Source organism: Microcebus murinus, chromosome 21 (assembly GCF_040939455.1).
Source record: "Microcebus murinus isolate Inina chromosome 21, M.murinus_Inina_mat1.0, whole genome shotgun sequence".
NCBI lineage: Eukaryota > Metazoa > Chordata > Mammalia > Primates > Cheirogaleidae > Microcebus > Microcebus murinus.
In genome coordinates, this window is record NC_134124.1 from 3,591,171 (window position 1) to 3,614,804 (window position 23,634).

The 23,634-nt window shown below is 40.0% G+C and overlaps 1 protein-coding gene across 1 annotated transcript; it reads left to right on the forward strand.

Annotated features, from left to right (window-relative positions):
- The first annotated feature begins 255 nt into the window (after positions 1 to 255).
- On the forward strand, positions 256 to 14,731 carry UBE2B (ubiquitin conjugating enzyme E2 B). Its single transcript, XM_012762174.3, has 6 exons — positions 256 to 451; positions 2,957 to 3,037; positions 6,163 to 6,188; positions 10,114 to 10,203; positions 13,016 to 13,104; positions 14,179 to 14,731. Exons 1-6 carry the CDS (start codon positions 408 to 410, stop codon positions 14,305 to 14,307), a joined length of 459 nt encoding a protein of 152 aa, XP_012617628.1. The 5' UTR covers positions 256 to 407; the 3' UTR covers positions 14,308 to 14,731.
- The last annotated feature ends 8,903 nt before the right edge of the window (positions 14,732 to 23,634 follow it).

Consider the following 23,634-nt stretch of genomic DNA (forward strand, 5'->3'; position numbering starts at 1 on the left):
GGATATGTCCTTCTCCCCCCCCCCGCCCCCGCCGAGCCTAAACTAGCGATAGGGAGGGAAACAGGATGGGCTTCGGGTTCGGTGTCTCTTAATACACATTTTCTGGTCTGAGCAAAGAGAACGCTAACGTGTCCCTTACTCCAGCCAGCCAAAATGGAAACGGCCTCCACCGAAAAGCCCCCGGAACCAGCGCCCATAGGTCCCGCCCCTTCTCCCCCTCCCTCGCCCCGTGGTACCGGCTGAAGGGCGGAGGGATCTGGAGGCGGCGGAGGGAGACGTCATTGCAGGGTTGTTTGTGCAGTCTCGGCGGCGGCGGCGACCCACAGTGATTCGGCCGCCGCGCCGGGGGGTGGGGGGGCTGCGCGGGACTCTTTTCTTTCAGACTGACCGCGGGGCAGCTGGGGAGCATGTCGACCCCGGCCCGGAGGAGGCTCATGCGGGATTTCAAGCGGTAAGGGCCTTCACCTTCGCCTAGAAGACGACTCCTCCCCAGAGCTACGGGGTGCAGGGCGGGGATCCCGGACACCTTCCCTGATAGCCCTAAGGGGCCGGCTGCGGGCCCCGCGGGGCCGACCGAAGCCCGGTCCTGGCCTCGGCTCCCGCTCCCTCATCCTCGCTGCCCGCCCTGGCAGCCTAGGAGACTTCCATACTCCTCCTCCCCGTTCCCGTCCTAGAAAGTGAAACGGTGGCGATCGGCCGGCCTAGGGCTCCCTGCTGTCCATGTCGGCCATCTGCCCGATGTCCCACCCGGGCGATCGAACCTCCTGCCCCCGCCCTGCGCCCCGCGGCGCCCCCTTCCCGCCCCCTAAAAGTGAGCTCTTGCAGGAGGTTGTCCCTCGCCTGCTGCACCGCCAGTCAGCTTTGTTCCGCGGCCTCGCGGTCCTCTCCCTCCTCTGAGGATCGGGGTTGGGGCGAAAAGGGCCCCCCCTTTTCTGCAGCGAGGGTGGGGTCCGCCGCGCGAGGTCCGGAGGTGGTTAGCCCATCCCCCGAAACCTGACCCTGCCCCCGCCCGCCGGAAAGGACCTTGAGAACTGACTCGGAGATCTGGGACCTTGGAGCTGGCCACTCCGGCTGCCAGTACGTTCTGGAACTCAGCTCTGGCTGGTGAATAAAGCCCTATCTATAGCCTCCAAAGTCTGGAAAAATGCCTTCCCTTAGCCTGGCGCTAATCTGATACTCCCTGGGCCTCCCTTTGTAAAACTAGAGTTTGTTGTGGGGTATTGGGGTTGGGAGAAGAGAATGACTTTTTTTCAGTTGTTTATCTCCTGTTGAATATTTACAGGTACGTAAAAAAAAAAAAATGATGAGAGAACTTACCATTGCGATACTCTGCAAATTTTTCTTAAGTTTTTTTTTTTTTTTTTTCCTCCTGGGGAGACCTACCCTGATTTCGACAGAATATTTAGTGTAAAAACTTAGATTTGCCGCTCAGGAAGTTAACCTCTCAACTTCGCCATTAAGCTTTATGTGAATCATTTGCAAGCCATTGTTTTGGACTTTGGCCAGCTTTTTAAATTCATTCCTGGTTTCTCTTAGGCATTTAAAGGTAGGCTTCAAGCAGTATAGTTCCTCTAAGGCTTCTGTTCATGGTGGCCTAATTTGTTTGAGATTAACTAAAAAGAGCCATTTTTATGTGGACTCATTGCAAAGTATTATACCACATGAAAATGACTACATATATATTTGTGTGTGTGTACAATGTAGCGTTTTTTAACTGAGGTGACAGTCTTCAAAGGGAGAGGCTCTATTTTGTGCAGAAATCCTCTTTCTAAAGCTTGAAATCAGTAGATTTGATTAGTTCTCAAGAAAAATTCAAATAATAAAACTTTCAGTTCATGTCCATTGTCCCCCTGGTTCCTTACTGTATTTCTCTGCTTAATTCTACGTTGAACACATGGTACCTTTGGTAGTTTTCCAAAGGTCTTCAGGTTACGAGAATTTGACTATGACGAATGTTGGAAGCTTTGTACTGAGTCTTCTGGTCGGAAAGGTAGATTTGGTGTTAGTGCAGAGCCTTTAAAATAGGGACTGGTGGAAAACCCAACTGAAGCTTCTGATTACTTTTAAAAGCCATTGCTCTCAGAAGCAATGGCTTTTAAATATCCTACCTAAATCTAGCTTCCTAATTAGATTGAGTGTTTTCAGTCATTTAGTGTTTACATTGAGGTTTGCTTTTATTTTTTCTTGTAGCCCTGTTGCACAAATATCTATGTTAAGACTTACATAGCCTTTGTATGTTTAGGGCAGCAAAATCAATTCTGTCAAAGTAATTTTTGCTGTTGAGGTTTTAAACTTTTTTTGGTTGAAGAGGGCAGTCTGTGTGCATTAGTTCTTTTTTTTTTTTTTTTTGAGACAGAGTCTCACTTTGTTGTCCAGGCTAGAGTGAGTGCCGTGGCGTCAGCCTAGCTCACAGCAACCTCAAACTCCTGGGCTCGAGTGATCCTTCTGCCTAAGCCTCCCGAGTAGCTGGGACTACAGGCATGCGCCACCATGCCCGGCTAATTTTTTTTTTTTTTTTTTTTTTTTATATATATATCAGTTGGCCAATTAATTTCTTTCTGTTTATAGTAGAGACGGGGTCTCGCTCTTGCTCAGGCTGGTTTTGAACTCCTGACCTTGAGCAATCCGCCCGCCTCGGCCTCCCAAGAGCTAGGATTACAGGCGTGAGCCACAGCGCCCGGCCTGCATTAGTTCTTAAAGAGGTATTATAATATCTTAATTTTGATGATATTTTAAGAGGGATTATTCCTAAGCCCTTTGGACTTCTAGATAATTTGGAAAGGTATTTAATAAGTATATATGCCTGGTCTATATATTTAGTTTAGCACAATAACAAGGAAATAGATTTAGTTTTTGTCCCAAAATGGTATAGTGTCCATAGGTGTTCTGGCCTCCTTATTGTTCCTTATTGTGGCCTTATTGTTCAACTTTTAAAATTACCCCTCTGGATTTCTAGATTGCAAGAGGACCCACCTGTGGGTGTCAGTGGTGCACCATCTGAAAACAACATCATGCAGTGGAATGCAGTTATATTTGGGTGAGTTGAAAGATTTAACAAATAATAAGTGTGTGGTGATTCTTTAAGAAAAGTGAATATATTACAACCATCTAGGAAATGAGGCTGAGGTAGAATGAAGGTTCTTAAGGATTGAAACAAGATAGATTTTTAAAAAATTTTTTCAGGCCGGGCGCGGTGGCTCAAGCCTGTAATCCTAGCACTCTGGGAGGCCGAGGCGGGCGGATTGCTCGAGGTCAGGAGTTCGAAACCAGCCTGAGCAAGAGCAAGACCCCGTCTCTACTATAAATAGAAAGAAATTAATTGGCCAACTAATATATATATATAAAATTAGCCGGGCGTGGTGGCGCATGCCTGTAGTCCCAGCTACTTGGGAGGCTGAGGCAGAAGGATTGCTTGAGCTCAGGAGTTTGAGGTTGCTGTGAGCTAGGCTGACGCCACGGCACTCACTCTAGCCTGTGCAACAAGGCGAGACTCTGTCTCAAAAAAAAAAATTAAAAAAAATAATTTTCAGTAAGAGGTTTAGGACTGGGCACTGTGGCTCACACCTGTAATCCCAGCACTCTGGGAGGCCCAAACTGGAGGATCACTTGAGGCCAGGAGTTCAAGATCAACGAGAATAACATAGCAAATCTCTAAAAAAAAGTTGTTTTTTTTTTTCAATGGGCTGGGCTGGGTGTCGGAAACCTGTAGTCCTGGCTACTTAGAAGGCTGGTGTAGGAGGATCTCTTGAGCCCAAGAGTTTAAGCTTGCAGTGAGCTGCGATTACACCACTGTACTTCAACCTGGGCAACAGGGTGAGATCCTGTCTCTTAAAAAAAACATTTTTGGCAGTTACGTAAAATGTATTGGCTCTTTGGTGTAATTACATATGATTTTATAATTATAAAAAATGCTATTTACTTAAAAACACTATTTGAAATTAAATGGCATGGAATGATAAAGGAGAAAAATTATTTTGCACAAAACATACCATGCAAACATTTATGGTCTCGGCCGGGCATGGTGGCTCACGCCTGTAATCTTAGCACTCTGGGAGGCTGAGGCGGGCAGATCCCTCAAAGTCAGCAGTTCAAAACCAGCCTGAGCAAGAGCGAGACCCCGTCTCTACTAAAAAATAGAAAGAAATTAATTGGCAAACTGAAAACATACAGAAAAAAAATTAGGCCAGGCGCGGTGGCTCACGCCTGTAATCCTAGCACTCTGGGAGGCCGAGGCGGGAGGATTGCTCGAGGTCAGGAGTTCGAAACCAGCCTGAGCAAGAGCAAGACCCCATCTCTACTATAAATAGAAAGAAATTAATTGGCCAACTAATATATAGAAAAAAGTAGCCGGGCATGGTGGCACATGCCTGCAGTCCCAGCTACTCGGGAGGCTGAGGCAGGAGGATTGCTTGAGCCCAGGAGTTTGAGGTTGCTGTGAGCTAGGCTGACGCCACGGCACTCACTCTAGCCTGGACAACAAAGTGAGACTCTGTCTAAAAAAAAAAAAAAAAGAAAGAAAGAAAAGAAAAGAAAAAAGAATTAGCTGGGCATGGCTCATTGCAGCCTTGATCCCAGGGTTCAAGCCTCAAGTGATCCTCCTGCTTCTGCCTTCTGAGTTGCTGGAACTTCATGTGTGAGCCACTGCTCCTAGTTCTTGGAAACCATTTTAAAAGTAGATTAGTTAGCCACGTACAGTGGCTCATGCTTATAATCCCAGCTACTTGGGAGGCTGAGGCAGGAGGATCGCTTGAGCCCAGGAGTTTGAGGTTGCTGTGAGCTAGGCTGACACCATAGCACTCTAGCCCAGGTGACAGAGTGAGACTGTGTCTCAAAAAAAAAAAAATGTTTATGGTCTCATTCCATTGAAGCCATAAAAAGGCTTGGAACTGAAAATATTGAGAAGTTCCACTGTAGCAAGAATTTAGATTAAAATGTTTCACAGCCCAATGTGAAAGAACTGAATGGAGTCATTTGAGAAGTAGTCTTATATTTTACATATTGCATATATGCTTTTTAATTTAAAATTTCCTTATTTTTTATTGCTTTTTCTGGACTTGATCTATTTTTCTTTTATTCTACCCCTCTCCCCGTTCTTTTTAAACTAGAATTTTGCATTAAAAAGTAAAAGGAATGAATACTTTTTTTTTTTGAGACAGAGTCCCGCTTTGTTGCCCAGGCTAGAGTGAATGCCGTGGCATCAGCCTAGCTCACAGCAACCTCAAACTCCTGAGCTCAAGTGATCCTTCTGCCTCAGCCTCCCCAGTAGCTGGGACTGCAGGCATGCGCCACCATGCCCGGCTAATTTTTTCTATATATATTAGTTGGCCAATTAATTTCTTTCTATTTATAGTAGAGATGGGGTCTCGCTCTTGCTCAGGCTGGTTTAGAACTCCTGAACTCAAGCAATCCTCCCGCCTCAGCCTCCCAGAGTGCTAGGATTACAGGCGTGAGCCACCACGCCCGGCAGGAATGAATACTTTCATAAACAATTCCGATTTCCACAGAATTAGTTATAAGAGCCCATAGTTAAAGACTAGTGGAAAATGAGTGAAGTTCATCCTTCTAGAGTAAACTGATTCTATTACATTCGGGCTGTTATCCTACCGCTTTGAGATCCCGAATATGCCTTGCAAATGATAATTAAACTCATGCTCCTGCTTAGGAAACATGAAATTGGGATATGGAGGTAAAGAAAAGATCTGGGTTTCTTGGTGACATCAACTATGCTTAGCTAGTTTGGACAAGAGATACTTTGGTTTAGGACACTTTTAGTGTCATAATTATTTTAAACCAATGGGTATTGATTCCCATCTTATTACTATAAAATGAAAAGATGACTTTTAAGAATATACATATTTACAAAATGACTGCTCAGTATTTATGAACTGAATTCTTTTTGTGCTAAAATCATGGAAAAATTTTTTTGTTATGTTTCTTAAAACCACCCTAAAAGAAAAACTTAAAAAAATGAAAGTTATTCTTTCTGCCTGCATCTATGAAAATCCAGGGCTAAGATGGTATTAAACTACAATCTCTTAAATACCCCACAAATCATCAGAATGAGCCCCTCTTTATCTATTGGAGTTTACCCTTTCCATTCTTGAAGATCAGGAAAAAGCAGAATGAAAAACTTCTTTTAATCAGAAATCTTCTTGTTTTCAGACCAGAAGGGACACCCTTTGAAGATGGTAAGTCATACTGTGTTTTCTATAGTATTAAGAGGGTGCTTTTCAGTAGGGAATTATAACACCAGCATGTCTACTTGAAGCCATTATCTATTGTCAGTAGGCCAATTTAATAAAACTAAATAAAGCTACTGAGAATTTTTAATTTATAAGGGACTTGCCATCCGACATCAGCTTGGTTACCTCCAAGATTGCCAGTGCCTTTTGTTACTTTTGTATTTGCCTGTATGTAGAACTGTAAGCCTAGATAGATTGCAGGGTCTGTGTTGTTGAGAGCAGTTTGTATTTAGGTGTCCTTGTAGCATGATAAAGATATCTCTGAGGTAAATACCAGGAGAGTAATCATGCTTTTTTTAATAATTTGTTATTTATATTGATAGGGTGTTGAGCTGAGATTTTTCTTTAACCTACAAAGCTACCAGTAGCCTTAAGTACTACTAGCATTTAACACCCATAGGTAGTTAGCATTTTGCATAATCTTTTACATCTCAAGTTGGTTATTTCCACCAGGAGCCAGGAAAATGAGAAACTAGTTCTAACATGTATTTATAATTGAGCTTATCAAATTGATTTTTAACCATGTACTTAGATTTTTTCCTAATTATAGCATGGATTTTTAAGAAATTATTAAGCAGCTTTGTTATAATTAGCAACTTCAGAATTGACTTCAGACTTCAGAATTAATCCATCAAGAATATTTGTACAAGAATACTGACTGTAGCACTGTTTATAAGGAGATAACTTGAATGCTTAGGAGAAATTGTTAAGCAAATTATGATGTATCTGGACTCTGGAATATCATTTACCCTTTAAAGAGTAAACTGTATTTGGACATATGTCTTAGTAGACAAAAGGGTTTGCAGAATGTTTATTATAGCATCACATTTTTACTAAATATATGCGTATGTATGCGTGTGTGTGTGTTAAGATGTTACACACTGTGGTGTTATCAGTGATTATCTCTAGGCAGGGGTAAAGAAGGAAGTAATTAAGGACTTAAGCTTTTTTTCTATACAGGGGGTTCTCAAGTGTGGTCCCTAAACCCCCTGGGGTCTCTGAGACTGAGCAGATCTGTTTGATGAAAACGGTCTTCATACTAAGACCGTGTTTACATTTGTATTGATGGTGCAAGAGCAATGGTGGCTAAAACTGCACCTAAGCAGTTTATCATCTTAGAATAAATCGAGACAGTGCCACCAAACTATACTAATAGTCATGGTATTCGTTGCATTTTAAAAGAAGCCAATTTTACTTAAAAATGCCTTGAAACAGTAAAAATTACTGATATTAAGCTCTGACCCTTGAGTGTATATCTTTTTAATACTCTGTGTGATGAGATGGGAAACATGAATAAAGTACTTCTGTTGACACCAGAGTATTATGGTTGTCATAATACTTCCGCATTTGTTTGAGTTGCAGCTTGAACTACTACTTCTTTCATGGAACCTTTTTTACTTGAAAGAATGACTGACAGCCAAGCTATGCTTATTCAGGTTTGAATGTATGGCAGACATATTCTCAAAAATGACCTAACTATGTTGTCAGGTTAAGGAAAAGAACTGAATACATTTGTTGCTGATGATAAAATACTTAGGCTTTTCTGATGAGAGTAGCAGGTGATACTAACTACTTTGAATTTTTTTTTGGATAGTATATAGTGGAATATGACAACATTTGGAAAATCTGTATAACTTGAGTGAACCAATATTTTATGAATGACCAACACATAATATTACAAAATCATGGCTGGGTAAAAGATGTATGCAGAGTACAACAGATTTTAATGTATTAAATAAATAACTGAGTACAAAACAGTTTCAGATTCTACATTGCAACAGATTACCTTTAGTTAATGGTGTAATATCAAAAAAGAATACCAAAAAAAAAAAAAAGAATACCTATAGTTGTCTGAAAAGGCTATGAAAATACTCTGTTTTTCAATTGCATATTTGTGTGAGGCCAAATTTCCTTCATATACTTCAGCCAAACAATATATTGTAACAGCTTGAGTGCAGAAGCAGATAAGAGAACCTAGCTGTTTTCTGTTCAGCCAATTGTTAAAGAGTTGCAAAAAATGGTAAAACAGAGCTTAACAATTCTCACTAACTTTTTGAGGAGAAAATATTTTTCATTAACTGTGGTACTTAGGTTAATGTGTAATAGGTTTGTAGTTATTTTTTAATGGATTAATAAATACTTCAAGATTTTCTGTTACAATTTCTAATACAACAAATGTCAGTAGGTTTAACCAGTGGAGTGCTAGAGGCAACCTACACTGATTTATGAGAGCCAGTTAAAATTTCAGGAATTTTTGCAAGCTAGTTATTAAAGAGCCATTATGTTGAAATTAAATTATATAAAAACATTTTTAGAAATTAAAAAGTGACAGATACTCAAACCTCATCACTTTCTAGTTATTTTGTCATATTGTACTATTTTGGGTGCTCTTGAGGAGGTTATTACTCTCTTTGTATTTCTATGGTGTGCTATTGCATGCATCTCTTCCAACTTCATGTTTAGCGGTCTTGAGACCAAAATGCTTACGGATAGCTGGCTTCATATTTGCTTTTGCCTAAAATTTACATTTGACGGCCATTATTTTTATAATTAAAGAAAATTAAAATACAAGCTTTAAAAATACATGATTATGCATAAGGCTAACTTCATTAACTTAACTGTGCTTCAGAGTACCTCTGTTGTATTAATACATGCCATAATATGAAATAGAAATTACCTTTAGTTTGCTTATATCTTTGGCTTCCCTAGTCCCAAATTTCCAAACAACAACAAAAAAAAGTAGAGAGATGACAGTTGTATATCAAATATATGAGCAATGATGATATAAAATATTTTACCAAATGTGAGCCTTTAACACCTTGACTGCCATACTAGGAAAAAAAACTTCTTTTCCCTGGGGCTGTGGTGTTTTGTTATAAAATAGAATAAAAACTTCGAAAATAAAACGTTCCTTTCTTATTTAGTGAAAAGAATCTAGTTTATGAAATAGTTTATGTGGCTCCCGAGGTTAAGAGAAGCGTGTGTTACATGTGCTTCACGAGGCCCCGGGCTCACAACTAGCTTCAGTTAAATACAACTCCCATGGCAGTTAATGTGTTAATCTTGGTAGACTGTAGCCAGGAGCTTAGAATTTACACTGTGAAAGTGTTTTGTTTCTAACTGCATTAGTGAAATAAGGAAAGAACCTTGTATAGAGACATCTGGAATGTTTTAAAGATTTACTTCATTAGGAGTAAGTCCCAACTTGACTTTGTACATCCACAGGGTTGCAATTGGAGGACCTCTCCAGCCTGCAGGTGGACTTCTTCCAAGTATAAGGGCTCTGGATAGTTAAGCCCAGCAGCAGTCTATATAGACAGACAAAAAAAACATTAATAGCAGTTAAATACAGATTTAGACTGATCACAGTGTTGTACTATGTTGGACTATAACCCAAAGTAGGCAGTTATACTAAAGCTGAATGATTCTTGGTATATTCAAATGAAGGGATTCATGCTGGGACAGAACCAGACTTTCACATAAGCACCCAGGCCTCCAATCTGGTTCCTTTGCTGAGTGCTAGTCAGTCCCCCTCAAAATCCCTGGGTCACCCCTCTTAGAAGCTGTGATAAACTATTTGTAGTTCCTCAGCTATGCATGTTAAATCTTGGTAGCTAGGGCCCAGTTGCCTTCCAAAAAATATGACAGTTAACATTCCCACCAATAGCATATGAATGTTCTTGTTCCCCAACTGCTCACCAATGCTGCATGTTATCAGTCTAACATAGAGTTTTGTGTGCCAAACAAAAGGTGACATATTAACTTTTGTGTATTTGTGCAAAAACCAGTATGGGGTTGAGGATTGATTGATGAAGAGAGTAAGGGCTGTGCTTGTCTTTACTATAATTATTTTGATTTGTTTTCTATCTAGGTACTTTTAAACTAGTAATAGAATTTTCCGAAGAATATCCAAATAAACCGCCAACTGTTAGGTTTTTATCCAAAATGTTTCATCCGAATGGTAAGTAGCAATTTATGTAAGACTTTGCAGATGATTGGGGGCAAAGATTTGTTTCCCTCTTTTTAGGTCTACCCCTACTTTTCACTGTTATGGCCCACTTGTAGGCAGCTGTTGCTTCTGTGTCCATAGTAGCCACCTTTGGTAGCTAGAATCTAATCAAAGTTCCAAATTTGAGGTAAAGTTGTTTGTTAATAACTTCTGAATTTTAAGTAATATGTGAGCCAGGCACAGGGGCGTGCACCAGTAGTCCCAGATGACAGGAGGCTGTGGTGGGAAGATCACTTGAGCACAGGAGTTGGAGGCCTGCTTGGACAATATAGCAAGACCCTGTCTCTAATAAAAAAGATAAATACAAGTAATATGTGCAAGAAGTAATATTTTCATGGGAAAAAGAAAAAAATAATAAAAAAGAAAGTAAATTATAAAAATTAAAAAACAATACAAACAATATGTATCTATTTGTAGAAATGTGAAAGATACCAAAAAGAATTTATTGCCTAAAATTTAGCTTTTAAAAAATATAATTTTGGCAAGGTATAGTGGCTCAAACACCTATAATCCTAGCACTCTAGGAGCCCAAGGCGGTGTTTGATCACTTGAGGTCAGGAATTCAAGACTAGCCTGAGCAAGAGTAAGACCCCATTTCTACTAAAAATAGAAAAAATTGGCCAGGTGTGCTAGGGCATGCCTGTAGTCCCATATATTCAGGCGGCTGAGGCAGGAGGATCGCTTGAGCCCAAGAGTTTGAGGTTGCTGTGAGCTATCATGATGCTACTGCACTCTAGCTGGGCGAGAAAGCAAGACTGTATGTCAAAAATATATATATACACACACATAAACAGACAATTTTGTTTCTTTAAAATTGGGATCATGTATATGAAGTGGGGTAATTTTTATATGTTATGAACATTTTCTCTTATCAGAGTTAGTTTTTAAAAGTGGGATTACTGGGTCAAAGGCCTGTTATGTTTTTAAGGCTTTTAACACAGTATTCCATTTTTCCTTCAATAAGTTACTATTCTTTATTAAATGATGATTGAATAACACTTTTGTAATACATTTGGTCTTCTTTGACTTGTTATACCTATTACATTTATATTCCTGGATTATAAAGCACCTTGTGAAAGGCTATTTCTCCACACTCTTGAAGGTCCTTTTCCTTCTTATAACCTTTGTTCATTTGAATGGCGTTTTCCCCATCAGCTAACTTACTTTTAGGAAGAACCTTTTCAGAGGTCCTCTTAATTGTGTCTCTAATACTGCAGACTACATAAAGAGTAGAGATATGTTTGTCTATGTCTGAAATCTTAAAGATCCCACCTCTCAATACTGGTATTAGGTTATTAAGTATGAAATGTCCCATTTACTTAGGTACTAAGTTTGACAGTTGATTTCTCTGACATTTCACTTTGACACTTCTTGTTTTCTGTTTTTTTTATTGTGAAGCTACGTCCTCATTCTTTCAAGCGCGTGGTTTGGCTTGTGATTATCTTTCAAAGTTTTTTTTTTAGTGCAATTTTTTGGATACGTCAAAAATTCATGTTATTTTCAAATATGAGTTCTGTCATGGAACCAGTGCTGCACAGACAGGTTCAAATAGCAACAAAGTGTTTGGGAAAGATGTGGCTAATGAACATACAGTACCTCAGTAGTTTGAGAAGTCTGTTCTGGTGATTTTAATCTTGAAAATGAGCCACATGGGTGACCTGAGACCAAGGTGGATAATGATGAGCTGAAAGCAGTAGTGGAAGCGAATCTGTCTCAACCTACCCATGAGTTAGTAGCAAGGTTTGATGTTACTATTCCAACAATACTGGACCATTTGAAACAAATCAGCATGGTAAAGAAGCTGGATAGATGGGTGCCACGTGAATTAAATGAGCATCAGAAGAGAAATCATCTCGAAGATTACCTTTCTTTGGTGTCATGATATAATGGCAAACCATTTCTACACAGTATTTTTATGTGTGATGAAAATGGATTCTTTTTGACAATCCCAAGTATTTGGCACAATGGTTGGATAAAGACGAAGTACCAAGACACAGTCCAAAACTGAATATTCCTTAGACAAAGCTAACGGTGTCTGTTTGGTGGTCCAGTGCTAATATTATCCCCTACAGCCTCATGAAACTTGGTCAATCCATTACAGTGGATGTCTGCTGCAACCAGTTGGATGAAATGATGAGAATGCTTGCATTTAAACAGCCGAGATTGGTCAGTAGGGACAGGCTAATCCTCTTGGAAGACAGCAGTCGACCAAACCATGCTGAAACTACAGAAGCTGGAGTTGGAAACTTTCTGTCACCTACCATATTCACCAGACCTGGCACCAACTGATTACCACTTCCTCCAGGCTTTGGACCACTTCTTGCAAGGAAAAATACTCAATTCTCAACAAGCTGTGGAAAACACCTTTTATGATTTCATCACCGCTCGCTCCCCAGGCTTCAACAAACTCCTGTTAAGATGGCAAAACTATGTTGATAATTTAGGCATGTACTTTGATTGATTGTACTGCTTCTTATTTGAGATATAATGAACTAAACTTTTGATTAGAAATCGGACATTTCATATTTAATGACCTAATAAAATGGCTATTAAATTTCAACATGAGTTTTGAAGAGGACATTCCAACCATAGCAGGTGCAAAATAAGAGACCTTAGTTTTAATACAGGTTTCCTATGATATAGAAGGGTTATGATCTGATCTTTAAAACGTCCGACTAAGCCTAGCATTGTTTGTGGTGAAGACTTCTCCTAATTGTTAGCTCTGACAATGTTACCTATATAACAGTTAGTGTTGTCTTTGCAGTGTATGCTGATGGTAGCATATGTTTAGATATCCTTCAGAATCGATGGAGTCCAACATACGATGTATCTTCTATCTTAACGTCAATTCAGGTAAGTGTGTGCTAGGATATATTAAAATTTTTCAATATTCTATAGGATACAATCAGCTCCTTTAGTAGCAAGCTAAAGACCACATGAGCAAATTAACTTCCCTAGGACCCCAGGTAACCAATGGCAGACAGCAAACAAGAACCCATGATTTGCAGCTAACTGCTCTGCTTTTTCATTAGCGTGACTGCATGGAATCTAGTCCACAGTCCCTTTGCTGTGTAAGTTGTGTGTTCTCACAGATGAAACTTTATTTGTACCCATGAAGCATAACTAGAAGTTGTGGAAAAGAAAATATTTAGAGAAAGTATTGTTGCTAAGTGCAAAGAAGCATGGGTATGTTGCCCTGTCCAAGAAATTCTATTTTAAAAAAGAAAATAAAAAGTAATATAACTATTTGCCAAAGCGGTCTAGCAGAATACTTCAGAGTAGACCTTGAATGACAGTCTTGGAGGGGTGGAATTGGGGGATGTTTTAGTTATGTGGATTTGAGAAGAGCAGAAATAACATTTTGGTCTGTGACCATCTTTTTAAACTTTTTTCTATCACACTCTATTAATTCTGGTTGTCTTATAAACATTGTTTGCAACCTTCCTATTTCATTCCCTCACTGGTAATGAAATGCATTTTGTTGATTAAGAGGAATAAGAATTACCCCCCAACTTACTGTCCGGCATTTGCAAAGAAACCACAATAATAGAGTTTAACCTTGGAAAATGTTGGTTACAAAGGTATTTATAGATATAGTATCTTAACCAGATTAAGGTGTTTATCTCCTTTTTTAATGAGAAAGTCTCAGTATGCTGAAGAATATTCCTTTCTTATTTCTGTGACATTAGAGGTCTTGAGGCAATTGAGAACCATTTGTTTAGAAGCTTAAACTCTTCAGCAGCAGGAAACCTCTTATTGTAGTGTTTATGAAGCCATTTCTGAAAGAATGTAGACCTGAAAATATATGGCATAACAATCCCTTCAATAATTTCTGTTGTTATGTATAACTTTTCTGTACTCCATGTCTGACCCATGTTAACATAAAGAATAACTCTGCAAATCTGTCTCTTCTTTCTTTCCATCTAGTCTCTGCTGGATGAACCGAATCCAAACAGTCCAGCCAATAGCCAGGCAGCACAGCTTTATCAGGAAAACAAACGAGAATATGAGAAAAGAGTTTCGGCCATTGTTGAACAAAGCTGGAATGATTCATAATAGACAACTGGTCTGTTAATCTTTTTCATCATTGTTGTGTATAATTTACCTCTCAGTAGAAAGGCTAACAAATTTTAAGTGCCACAGGTTTTAAGGATTCTGCAGAAAAAAGAAAAAAGTCCTTCAGTTTAGAACCTACAAAAGCTTGTGTATCTTGATTAATGTACTTTTTATTGCATGGTGTGAACTAAGTTATTGCTGCATAAATTTGTAATATATCCTGTTTGTATTTTTTTCCAAGTGTATAATGTTGGTGTGGAGTTTTCATGACAGAATATACACATTTTGTAAATCTGTACTTTTTTCAAATATTGAATGCCTTATTTTTGAATTCTTTAGATTTTTAAATTGGAGAAAAGCACTTAAAGTTTTTTATATATGAATATTACATGTAAAGCTGTTAAAATACATAACTTCAGTGCAAGAGACTTTGTCACTTATTTCCTTAATCTGTGTAGAAGGGGTTAATAAGTCTCTAGCTCTCCATCAGTTAATAGTTTCATTTCCAATTTCAAAAGAACATAATTATATTTTATCAGGAAAGTCTTCAAATTTGATTCTAAAAACCGATTATAATCCCCAACTTTATTTTGAATGTACCTATATTAGTTTCAGTTGAGTAATCCCAGACATAACTGGTTTGATTATGTCCAAGCCTGTACTTAGGCCACTTGTTACAGTTCATGCGTTACTTACTATTAAATTGTACCTTTTCCAATTTCTCAGTTGGCCCCTCTGCCTTGAGCAGAGAATTGTTGCAACTTATTTTGCTGCTTGGTAGCACTTTAAATGAAAGTAAAACCATAAACGTTTGCCAAAAATTCAGGCCCCAGTATAAACAATGAATTGGTTGCATTGATTTGGGTAAGGCACATATTTGGAAGGAATCTTGGTGTAATTTAAATATTTGAAGACTACCTTTTAATGCAATTGCATATCTGTTTATTCTGGGGAAATGTTTTAACACCGGGGTCTGCTGAGTTGCTTTCTCTTGTGGAGATTTTTTTAATCTCCTAAATTGTATAAAAGTTGTACTGCATCTTAGTTTGTTGGATAAATTTAAAACACAGTATTGTAGAAAGCTAATATAAAGCTATCCTATGCCTTCAAATAGTATAGAAAATTGAAAATATACAAGTAAATTCTGTTGAACCACCTGTGTAGTCTCTCTAGTAGTTAAAACAGCTATTTCAGTAACCCCGAGAGTTTCTTGTCATAACCATACTAGCCTCCTGGGAATAAGATGCTTCTTTATTAGAAGACTGGGTTACAGGATGGCAATATCTACAGCTTCTATTCATTAAGCAAAGTTTTTAACACTGAATATATAAGTGCTGCTCTTTCCCTTTAAAAAAAGTTATTACTTGGCAAATTTCAGGTTAAGTATATGATTTTAGGAAACTTTGATACAAATGGGAATTCACTCACTGGAATCACAGCCCAAAAAAGATGATTGATTTAAAAGTACTTTATGGTCATATTAAGTGTGTGGTGGTTTTATAGTTTAGCTCTAAAACAAATTACAGACATGTACTCCAGTAACTCCTAGATTAAATATGCAGTAGCTGTGAGGGTCTCCCCTCTTACTTCATTAAATGCTATTTGGTTACTGCTTTAACATGTATTTTTATCCTTAACCTGTTTTTTTCTTTAGTGATTTAAAATGGGAACATTTCAAGTATTAATAGATAATTATAAGTGAGTTACATCTTAATTTGCAGGAAATTCAGTGAGTTCTAACTTCTAAATTGAACACATGCATAAAGCTCGTACCTAGTCCACATTCTTTTTGGAGAAAATCCTTAAGAGGGTTCCATCTCTAAGTAATTCCTTATTGTTTTTTTTTTTTTCCTTCAGCCTTGGAACAGATTCCTGTTTCTTTGGTTGAGAACCAAATATAAACCTTCAGTTTACAAGGTTATGTCATAAAAAATGTTTAGTTTTAAACTCTAGGTCAATTTTACAAATGTATGGTATGACAAGAAGCTACAACTAAAATAATACTTATGTTGGTACAAAGTTACATTGCTGGATTCATGTTAAAATTTAAATGCATTTGTGATGTGGTTCCTTTGTAACAGTGCCTCTAGCATAGAACAGTCCATGCAAGGCATTAAGCACTTTAACATATTATTTCATTTCAAATTCACAGTAATCCTATGAGGGTAAGTATTATTATATTACAGATGAGGAATCTAGGTACAGAGAGATGAAGTGACTTGCTGAAGGTCAACCAGCCAGTAAGTGGTAGGGCTGGGACTTGAACCCAGTCTGGTCTTTTAATCAGCAACTGTACTATCACTTAAGAAATATTAAGAGATTGAGATTAGTGTTAGGAATTCCACTGAACTTAAATATTCACCCCAATTTGTGGAAATACTTCAGTTGATTTAGTTATATATAGTCTTGTAACTACTCCCATGAAAAGGTTTTGACACCATTTTTCACCTGTTTTTAATGTAAGAAAGTAAGTCTGAATATAGAAACACTTTCTGGTCTGTGATAGAAAGGATTACAGCTTATCAATAAACCATAATATTTCCACTTCCTGGAAATATCCTTGAATTTGTAGGATACCCTCCACTGCCCCCTCTAAAAATTTCATTAATATGAATAACTTCTGAAATTGATTTAAATTCTTACATAGGTGGAAAGTAGTAGAGAAGAAAGCTATTAAAAGTGCTGTGTTTACTAACAGTCTGCTTCTTCCTTAGTAAACTAAGTACCTGACCTGCTTAGTTAATTCATTGAGTATTAAGAGATAACCCTAGGACTCATAGTATACTTCAGACTTAATGTCTAAGGTGTTTCATATCTTAATTATCCCAAGTTTTTAGAGGTAGGCATCAAATTTTGGGGTCTTGATAGTGTTTATGGTGATAATCTCTATTGCATTGAACAATGCAAAATCCCAGTGGAATCTCAGTTATGGGGATTGTGTATATAAACAGAAAAGTCAATAGTTGAAAAGCTATTTATTAATATTAAAGGTAAATGAGGCTGGGCACAGTGGCTCACACCTGTAATCCTAGCTCTTTCAGAAGCCAAGGGTGGCGGGGAGGGGGACTGCTTAAGACTGGAAGTTTAAAACTAGCCTGAGCAAGAGCCAGACCCCATCTCTACAAAGAAGAGAAAAATTAATTAGCTAAGTGTGGTGGCACCTGCCTATACTGGGGAGGCAGAAGGCAGGAGGATCACTTGAGCCCAGGAGTTTGAGGTTGCTGTGAGCTATGATGACACCACTGTGCTCTATGAGGGACAAGAGAGTGAGACTCTGTCTCAAAAAAAAAAAAATTTTTTTTTTTCAATGAAATTGTCCATATGACAGGGGCCTTGTGCCAAGATAAAAGCTCTATTCAGTTCCCATCTAGTTAGAAAATGAGCTATTATCAGATAGGGAGAAAGATTAATTATCTTCAGTATTTATTAGAAACTAAATTTTATTGTTGAAAGGATTGACCTTTTCTCTATTGTTTGAACAAAGGTGGCAAATGTTTGTGCCATTCTTCCTTCAGTAAGCTTTTCCCACCATCACTACAGCTTTTTACAGCAATCTTGTCAGGAATATCCTAAGGTTTTAATGTTTCCTCTATTCATAGGATGGGCTAGGGATTTTTTTAGTTGGGCCAAAAAGATGAATGAGCCATGCCCATTCCAAACCTTGTTAAGTATGTGACTGTCCCATAGTTCATCATTAGCTCCTTGGTGGTTAAAATCAAGAACCTCAGAAGGACCTGGGCTCCAGGCTTCCTCTTTGGCATACAGAATATTCACACTTGGACGAGAAACTTGTATATGGCATGACTTTCAGGAACTCTGCCATTTGCTGAGAGTGCTAAAGCTTGGCCACATGATGCTTTTGTTTATGGGTGACTTCTGGATTACTGTGTTTAGGAAGGCTCTAATATATAATCTGTAGAATGTGGTCTGCTGAGAGAAAGAAAATAACCTTTTAGCCAATTAGAGAAAGTCTTTTTATGGTTGGTGCTGGTCCTGGTTACAAGTATGATGTTTCTGTAGTCTTTTGGGAGAGGTTGGCTGATCTGAAGTCTTACATGGATGACTGAGATTCATAAAATGCCACTGGGCTGGGCATTTGTGTAAAGGGAATCAGAGCCTGTCTCTGAAGAGACCCCCTCGGGCACCATCAGCCTGAACATTCAGTGACTGTTCCTGGAGTGCGGGAGGGTTCTCTACTGGTTTTAGCTGCCAGAATGCACACTGAAGAACACTGAAGGTCGTAGACCTCTTGAGAGCAAAAGGTTGGCAGTGCTGCTTTCTTTCTGAAGCCCAAAGGATACACTTGCCTTCTTTCCTTCCTCCTTTACAAACAAGATCTTTTGCCAAGAATATCACAGCCCACCAGCAGAATTGGACTAACAGCACTCCTGAAAAAAACAGAAGCTTGCAGCTCTTTGGCCCTTATATAGTGTCATTTTATAAAATTGAGTTAGAAACTTTGTTTTTCCACTGGTGCTAGAACAAAGGAGACAAGGAACAGGAAGCTGCTTAGCTAATACCTCATTCTAAATCAGAGAGATTTTCCCCTTCTTAACAGAAAAAGATGCTTTTGCTTTGCCTGATGAGGCAGAGAAAAGGGAGACTTCAGCCTGTAGTCATAAACTTTGGTTACAGGCTTGAAATAGCACCTCCAAAGAAAAGCTAAATTAGTAATCTCGCTGTGTGGCACTGGTCTGTCCCTGCATAGGCACATAAGGCTGTGGTTTCAGGTGGAGACTCCCTGGAACATCAGCTGGAAGGCTGCTTTTAGAGTGAGGACAATTATTCTAAAGGGATGAGTGGGGGAGGGTCTTCTGCCAGCTAGCAATACTATTACTGGGGCCCGGCAGTGGTGAGTTTGGGAGAAAGTTCCCCTCCCTGGTTTTGGCTAGTGCTTACATATGAGCTTGTTTGCTTGCTTATTTATTTATATGTTATTTATGATGGAGTCTTGCTATGTTGCCCAGGCAAGACTCAAACCCTTGGGCTCAAGAGATTCTCCCATTCATCCTCTCAAGTCGCTGGGACTATAATCATACACTGCCACTGCACCTGGCTACATCAGTTCTTTGACAGGGCTGGGTCGGCTTTTGCACAGTGCAGTTTGAGAACAGGCCACAATCACCATGACTTCTTCTCAAAACCAAATCAGGAATCGGGCTGTAAGAATAACAATTTAAGTATCAAACATTGGGAGTTAAATCCAAAGATTGGGAACTGCTTTCCGGACAGCCAGACGCATGCACAGGCCCTGGCAGGAGGCCTATGGAGTAACGGCCTCTGGGGTCCAAGCTCTGACTCCTGTGGGGATACTTTTTAAATAGCAATTCTGTTTTTTGTGGGGGTTTTTTGATACAGAGTCTCATTCTGTTGCCCCAGCTAGAATGCTGTGGTGTCAGCCTAGCTCACAGCAACCTCAAACTCTTGGGCTCAAGCAATCCTGCCTCAGCTTCCCAAGTAGCTGAGACTACAGGCACACACCACCATGCCCAGCTAAATTTTTCTATATATTTTTAGTTGGCCAATTAATTTGTTTCTATTTTTAGTAGAGACAGGGCCTCCCTCTTGCTCAGGCTGGTTTCCAACTCCTGACCTTGAGCGATCCACCTCTGCCAGAGTGCTAGGATTACAGGCGTGAGCTGCCACACCTGTCCTGCAGTTCTGTTTTTTGTTATAAAAGTAGAAAATAGTCATAAGTGATAATTTGCTGGGTACCTAAAGGTAGAAGGAAACTTGAGTCATAGTTTGCCAACCTTAGACAATGAAAACAGCTGGTTGAAGGGGAATTTGGGTGCTGTAGTGAGCTGGGACCCGAAATTCACAGCCACAGTGATGAGGACTCTAGTCAGTTCACAGGACAAAACCCTGGTGCAAGTCTCCTGCTGCATAGCTGCTCAGGGTGGAAAGAACATGCCCCCAGCCTGCACAAGCCCCGCAATGGAGAACAGAGGGCTGCAGTGGCCGTGTGGGCTCTTGCTGGGCTTTGCAACGTAGTAGCCATTTTCTCCTGGAGGTTTTGCTTTCCCCTCTCCAGAGCACTCTGGCATTCCGTTGATGCTGCGTTGTTCAGTGCCTGTTCATGGACCTGATGGATGCCAGGTTGCATGTTAGGCCCTGCACAACTTAAACAGAAAAAAAAATTTACTCCTCTGCAGCCCTGGGATGGAGCTTGGTTGAGTAGGGTGATTGTAGGCACTCATTTTTCTTTTGTGTAAATCTAAGTAGGTTGTAAAGTTTTCATATCTTCCCAGCTTGACCTCAAAGGGAGATTCAGGGCAGGAATGAAGCAGTGAGTGCCCATGAAGTACCAGGTACCCTCACAAGTTAGCTTTTCCACTGAATCCTCCAATAAAAATTGAAGAAGGAATCATCCCCAGTTTGCAGATGCCTACACTGAGATAAAGTAACACAGTAAGAAGGGAATATCTACTAGCTCGTGCTTATTAGGGACAATTTAACATTCTTACTATGAGGAAATGTCCAAGAAGAAGGAAAATGCCATTGTAAGGAGATGAGTTGGTTCCCATCTTCACAGCAGAGCAAGAGTTTTAGTCATTGGGCCCACACAGCTCAAGATTGACCTCTTTACTGTTTTTGTTGTTGTTGGTTTTGGTGTTTTGTTTTGAGACAGTCTCACTCTGCCACCCAGGCTAGAGTGCAGTGGCATCCTCATAGCTCACTGCAACCTCAAAACACTTGGGCTCAAGTGATCATCCTGCCTCAGTCTCCCCCATAGTTGGGACTACAGGTGTGCACCACCATACCCAGCTAATTTCTTCTAGTTTTGATAGAGACGGGATCTCCCTCTTGCTCATGCTGGTCTCCAACTCCTGGGCTCAAGCAATCCTCGTCTGCCTCCCAAGTAGCTGAGACTACAGGCACAAGCCCCTGGTGCTGGCTTAACCTCTTCAGTGTTAACTGCTCCTTCATTATACCAGGTGAGGACTAAGACCTGCTTGAAGCCCCTAACAGGGACATTCTCCTGGGCACATGAAGTTGGAGGGCCATATTCAAGGATACCTGGTTCGTTAGCCTACTAGGCTGGGAAAGAAGGATGGGACTTGGGCTGGGACCACCTATGTTATATTCTAAAGAGGCATCTGTCTGACACACTCAAGAAAAAAAGCCAGTCTAGGTTAGGTAAGAATTAGCTCAAATCTAATGGGAATGTAATAGCCTTGATTTTTATTTTCTGTTCTTTGATCTCCAAGGGAATGTGTTTTCAGACAATAGTCTTTTTACCCGCCCCCCCCTCAGCTGGTCCAGTATGTGGGTGTCTGAGCAAGCCTTTATGCCCACCTCCATCGCTCGCAGGAGCACATGCAAAAGACTCTACCCCCACTGCTGTCATTGTGAGGAAACCTTCCAAACCAAAATAAGGACAGCCAACACTACCAACAACCAGACCCAGGAGTCCTAACTTTAGAAAGGGCATAGTGAACTGGGCACGTTGGTGTGCACATGTAGTCCCAGCTATTTGGGGGGCTAAGGTGGGAAGACTGCTTGAGGCCAGGAGTTTAAGGCAGTAATGTGCTATGTGATTGCACAAGACCCTGTCTCTAAAAAAACAAAAAGGGCAGAGTGAACTTTGGGGGAAGAAACAATCTTGCCTGGCTTGCTTTTCATTTTATTATATACACAGAGAGAGACAATGAGGACAGATTTTTTTTCCTAAGATATACTCAATATTTGTTGAATGAGGTAATTTCCATATGACCAAAAGTCTGTTTCATAAATTCCAAAACTCTTGCCTCTGAAGATCTGTGTTTACTCTTATTCATACAGACAGGTATTGCTACACTAGTCAAGAATGTGAGACTTACGGCCAGCAGCAGTGGTGACTCACGCCTGTAATCCTAGAACTTTAGGAGGCTGAGGGGGAGCATTGCTTGAGGCCAGGAGTTTGAGATAGCCTGAGCAACATAGTGAGACCATGTTTCTACAGAAAATAAAAAAATTATCTGGGCATGGTGGTATGCACCTATATAGTCCCAAATACTTGGGAAGTTAAGGCAGGAAAATGGCTTGAGCCCAAGAGTTTGAGGCTGCAGTGACACCACTGCCACTGGGCAACAGAATGATCTTTAAAAAAAAAAAATGAGCCTGACTAGATGTCAGGGGCACACAGCTTCAAACACCAAAAGTTGACAGCCTCCTTCCAAATATATGGATACCCAGCAGAGACTCTTTAAAGCTAGAGAACTGGGCAACACCAAGTTACCTGACATTTAGGATAAGAATCTCATTTCAGATGAGACAGTACTTTACTACAGATTGTAAAGCATCAGAGGGAATCCTTACCTCTGATAAGGTAGAGAATTGATCAGGTGGACCAGACTCTAAGGAATGTTTCAGAAAGCACTTTTCTGGTGTTTGGATAACATGAGAGCATCACTGTTAACTGAGCATGCTAAAAACTGTATTTGACTCTCACAAGGCCTGAGACTTTTTTTTTTTTTTTTGAGACAGAGTCTCGCTCTGTTGCCCTGCCCAGCCTAGGGTGCTGTGGTGTCAGCCTCGTTCACAGCAACCTCAAACTCCTGGGCTCAAGTGATCCTCCTGTGTCAGCCTCCCGAGTAGCTGGGACTAAAGGCATGCACCACCATGCCTGGCTAATTTTTTCTATTTTTAGTAGAGACAGGGTCTTGCTCTTGCTCAGGCTGGTTTCAAACTCCTGATCTCAAGTGATGCTCCCTCCTTGGCCTCCCCGAGTGCTAGGATTACAGGCATGAGCCACTGCACCTGGCCAGTCATGGTGGCATGTGCTTATAATCCCAGCTAGCAGGAGGCTTAGGCAGGACTGCTTGAGCCCAGGAATTTGAGGCTGCAGTGAGCTATAATTATGCCACGGCACTCCAGCCTGAGTGACAGAGACCTTATCTGAACAAGAAAAAGGAAAAGAAAATTGAACCAGAAAACTTGATTTGATTAACTAGAAAAGTCTTGAAAAATAAACTGAGATTGGGGAAAAATTATTACATAATTTAAACTTGCTTTATGCAATGGATATATTCTTAAAAGGCTATTATTGGAACATCATATATCATACATATCATACATCATATCATACAAAGAAAAGAGAATCGATGATTGAGAAACCCATGGAAAATGCATTTTATTTATTCATTTATTTTATTTGAGACAGTGTCTCAGTCTGTGAGTCTAATGAAGTATCATCATCCTAGCTTACTGCAACCTTAACTCCAGGACTCAAGTGATACTCCTGCCTCAACCTCCTGGGTAGCTGGGACTTAGGCATACATCACCATGCCTGGCTGATTTTTTATTTTTTGTAGAGACAGGGTCTCCCTGTGTTGCTCAGGCTGG

Bases quoted from the DNA above. Each gene is read 5' to 3' on its own strand.
- UBE2B (XM_012762174.3), top strand. From the start codon at position 408: ATGTCGACCCCGGCCCGGAGGAGGCTCATGCGGGATTTCAAGCG. The intron at 3,038-6,162 runs GTGAGTTGAAAG...TCTTGTTTTCAG, and splicing joins TGGAATGCAGTTATATTTGG to ACCAGAAGGGACACCCTTTG. The intron at 10,204-13,015 runs GTAAGTAGCAAT...TTGTCTTTGCAG, and splicing joins CAAAATGTTTCATCCGAATG to TGTATGCTGATGGTAGCATA.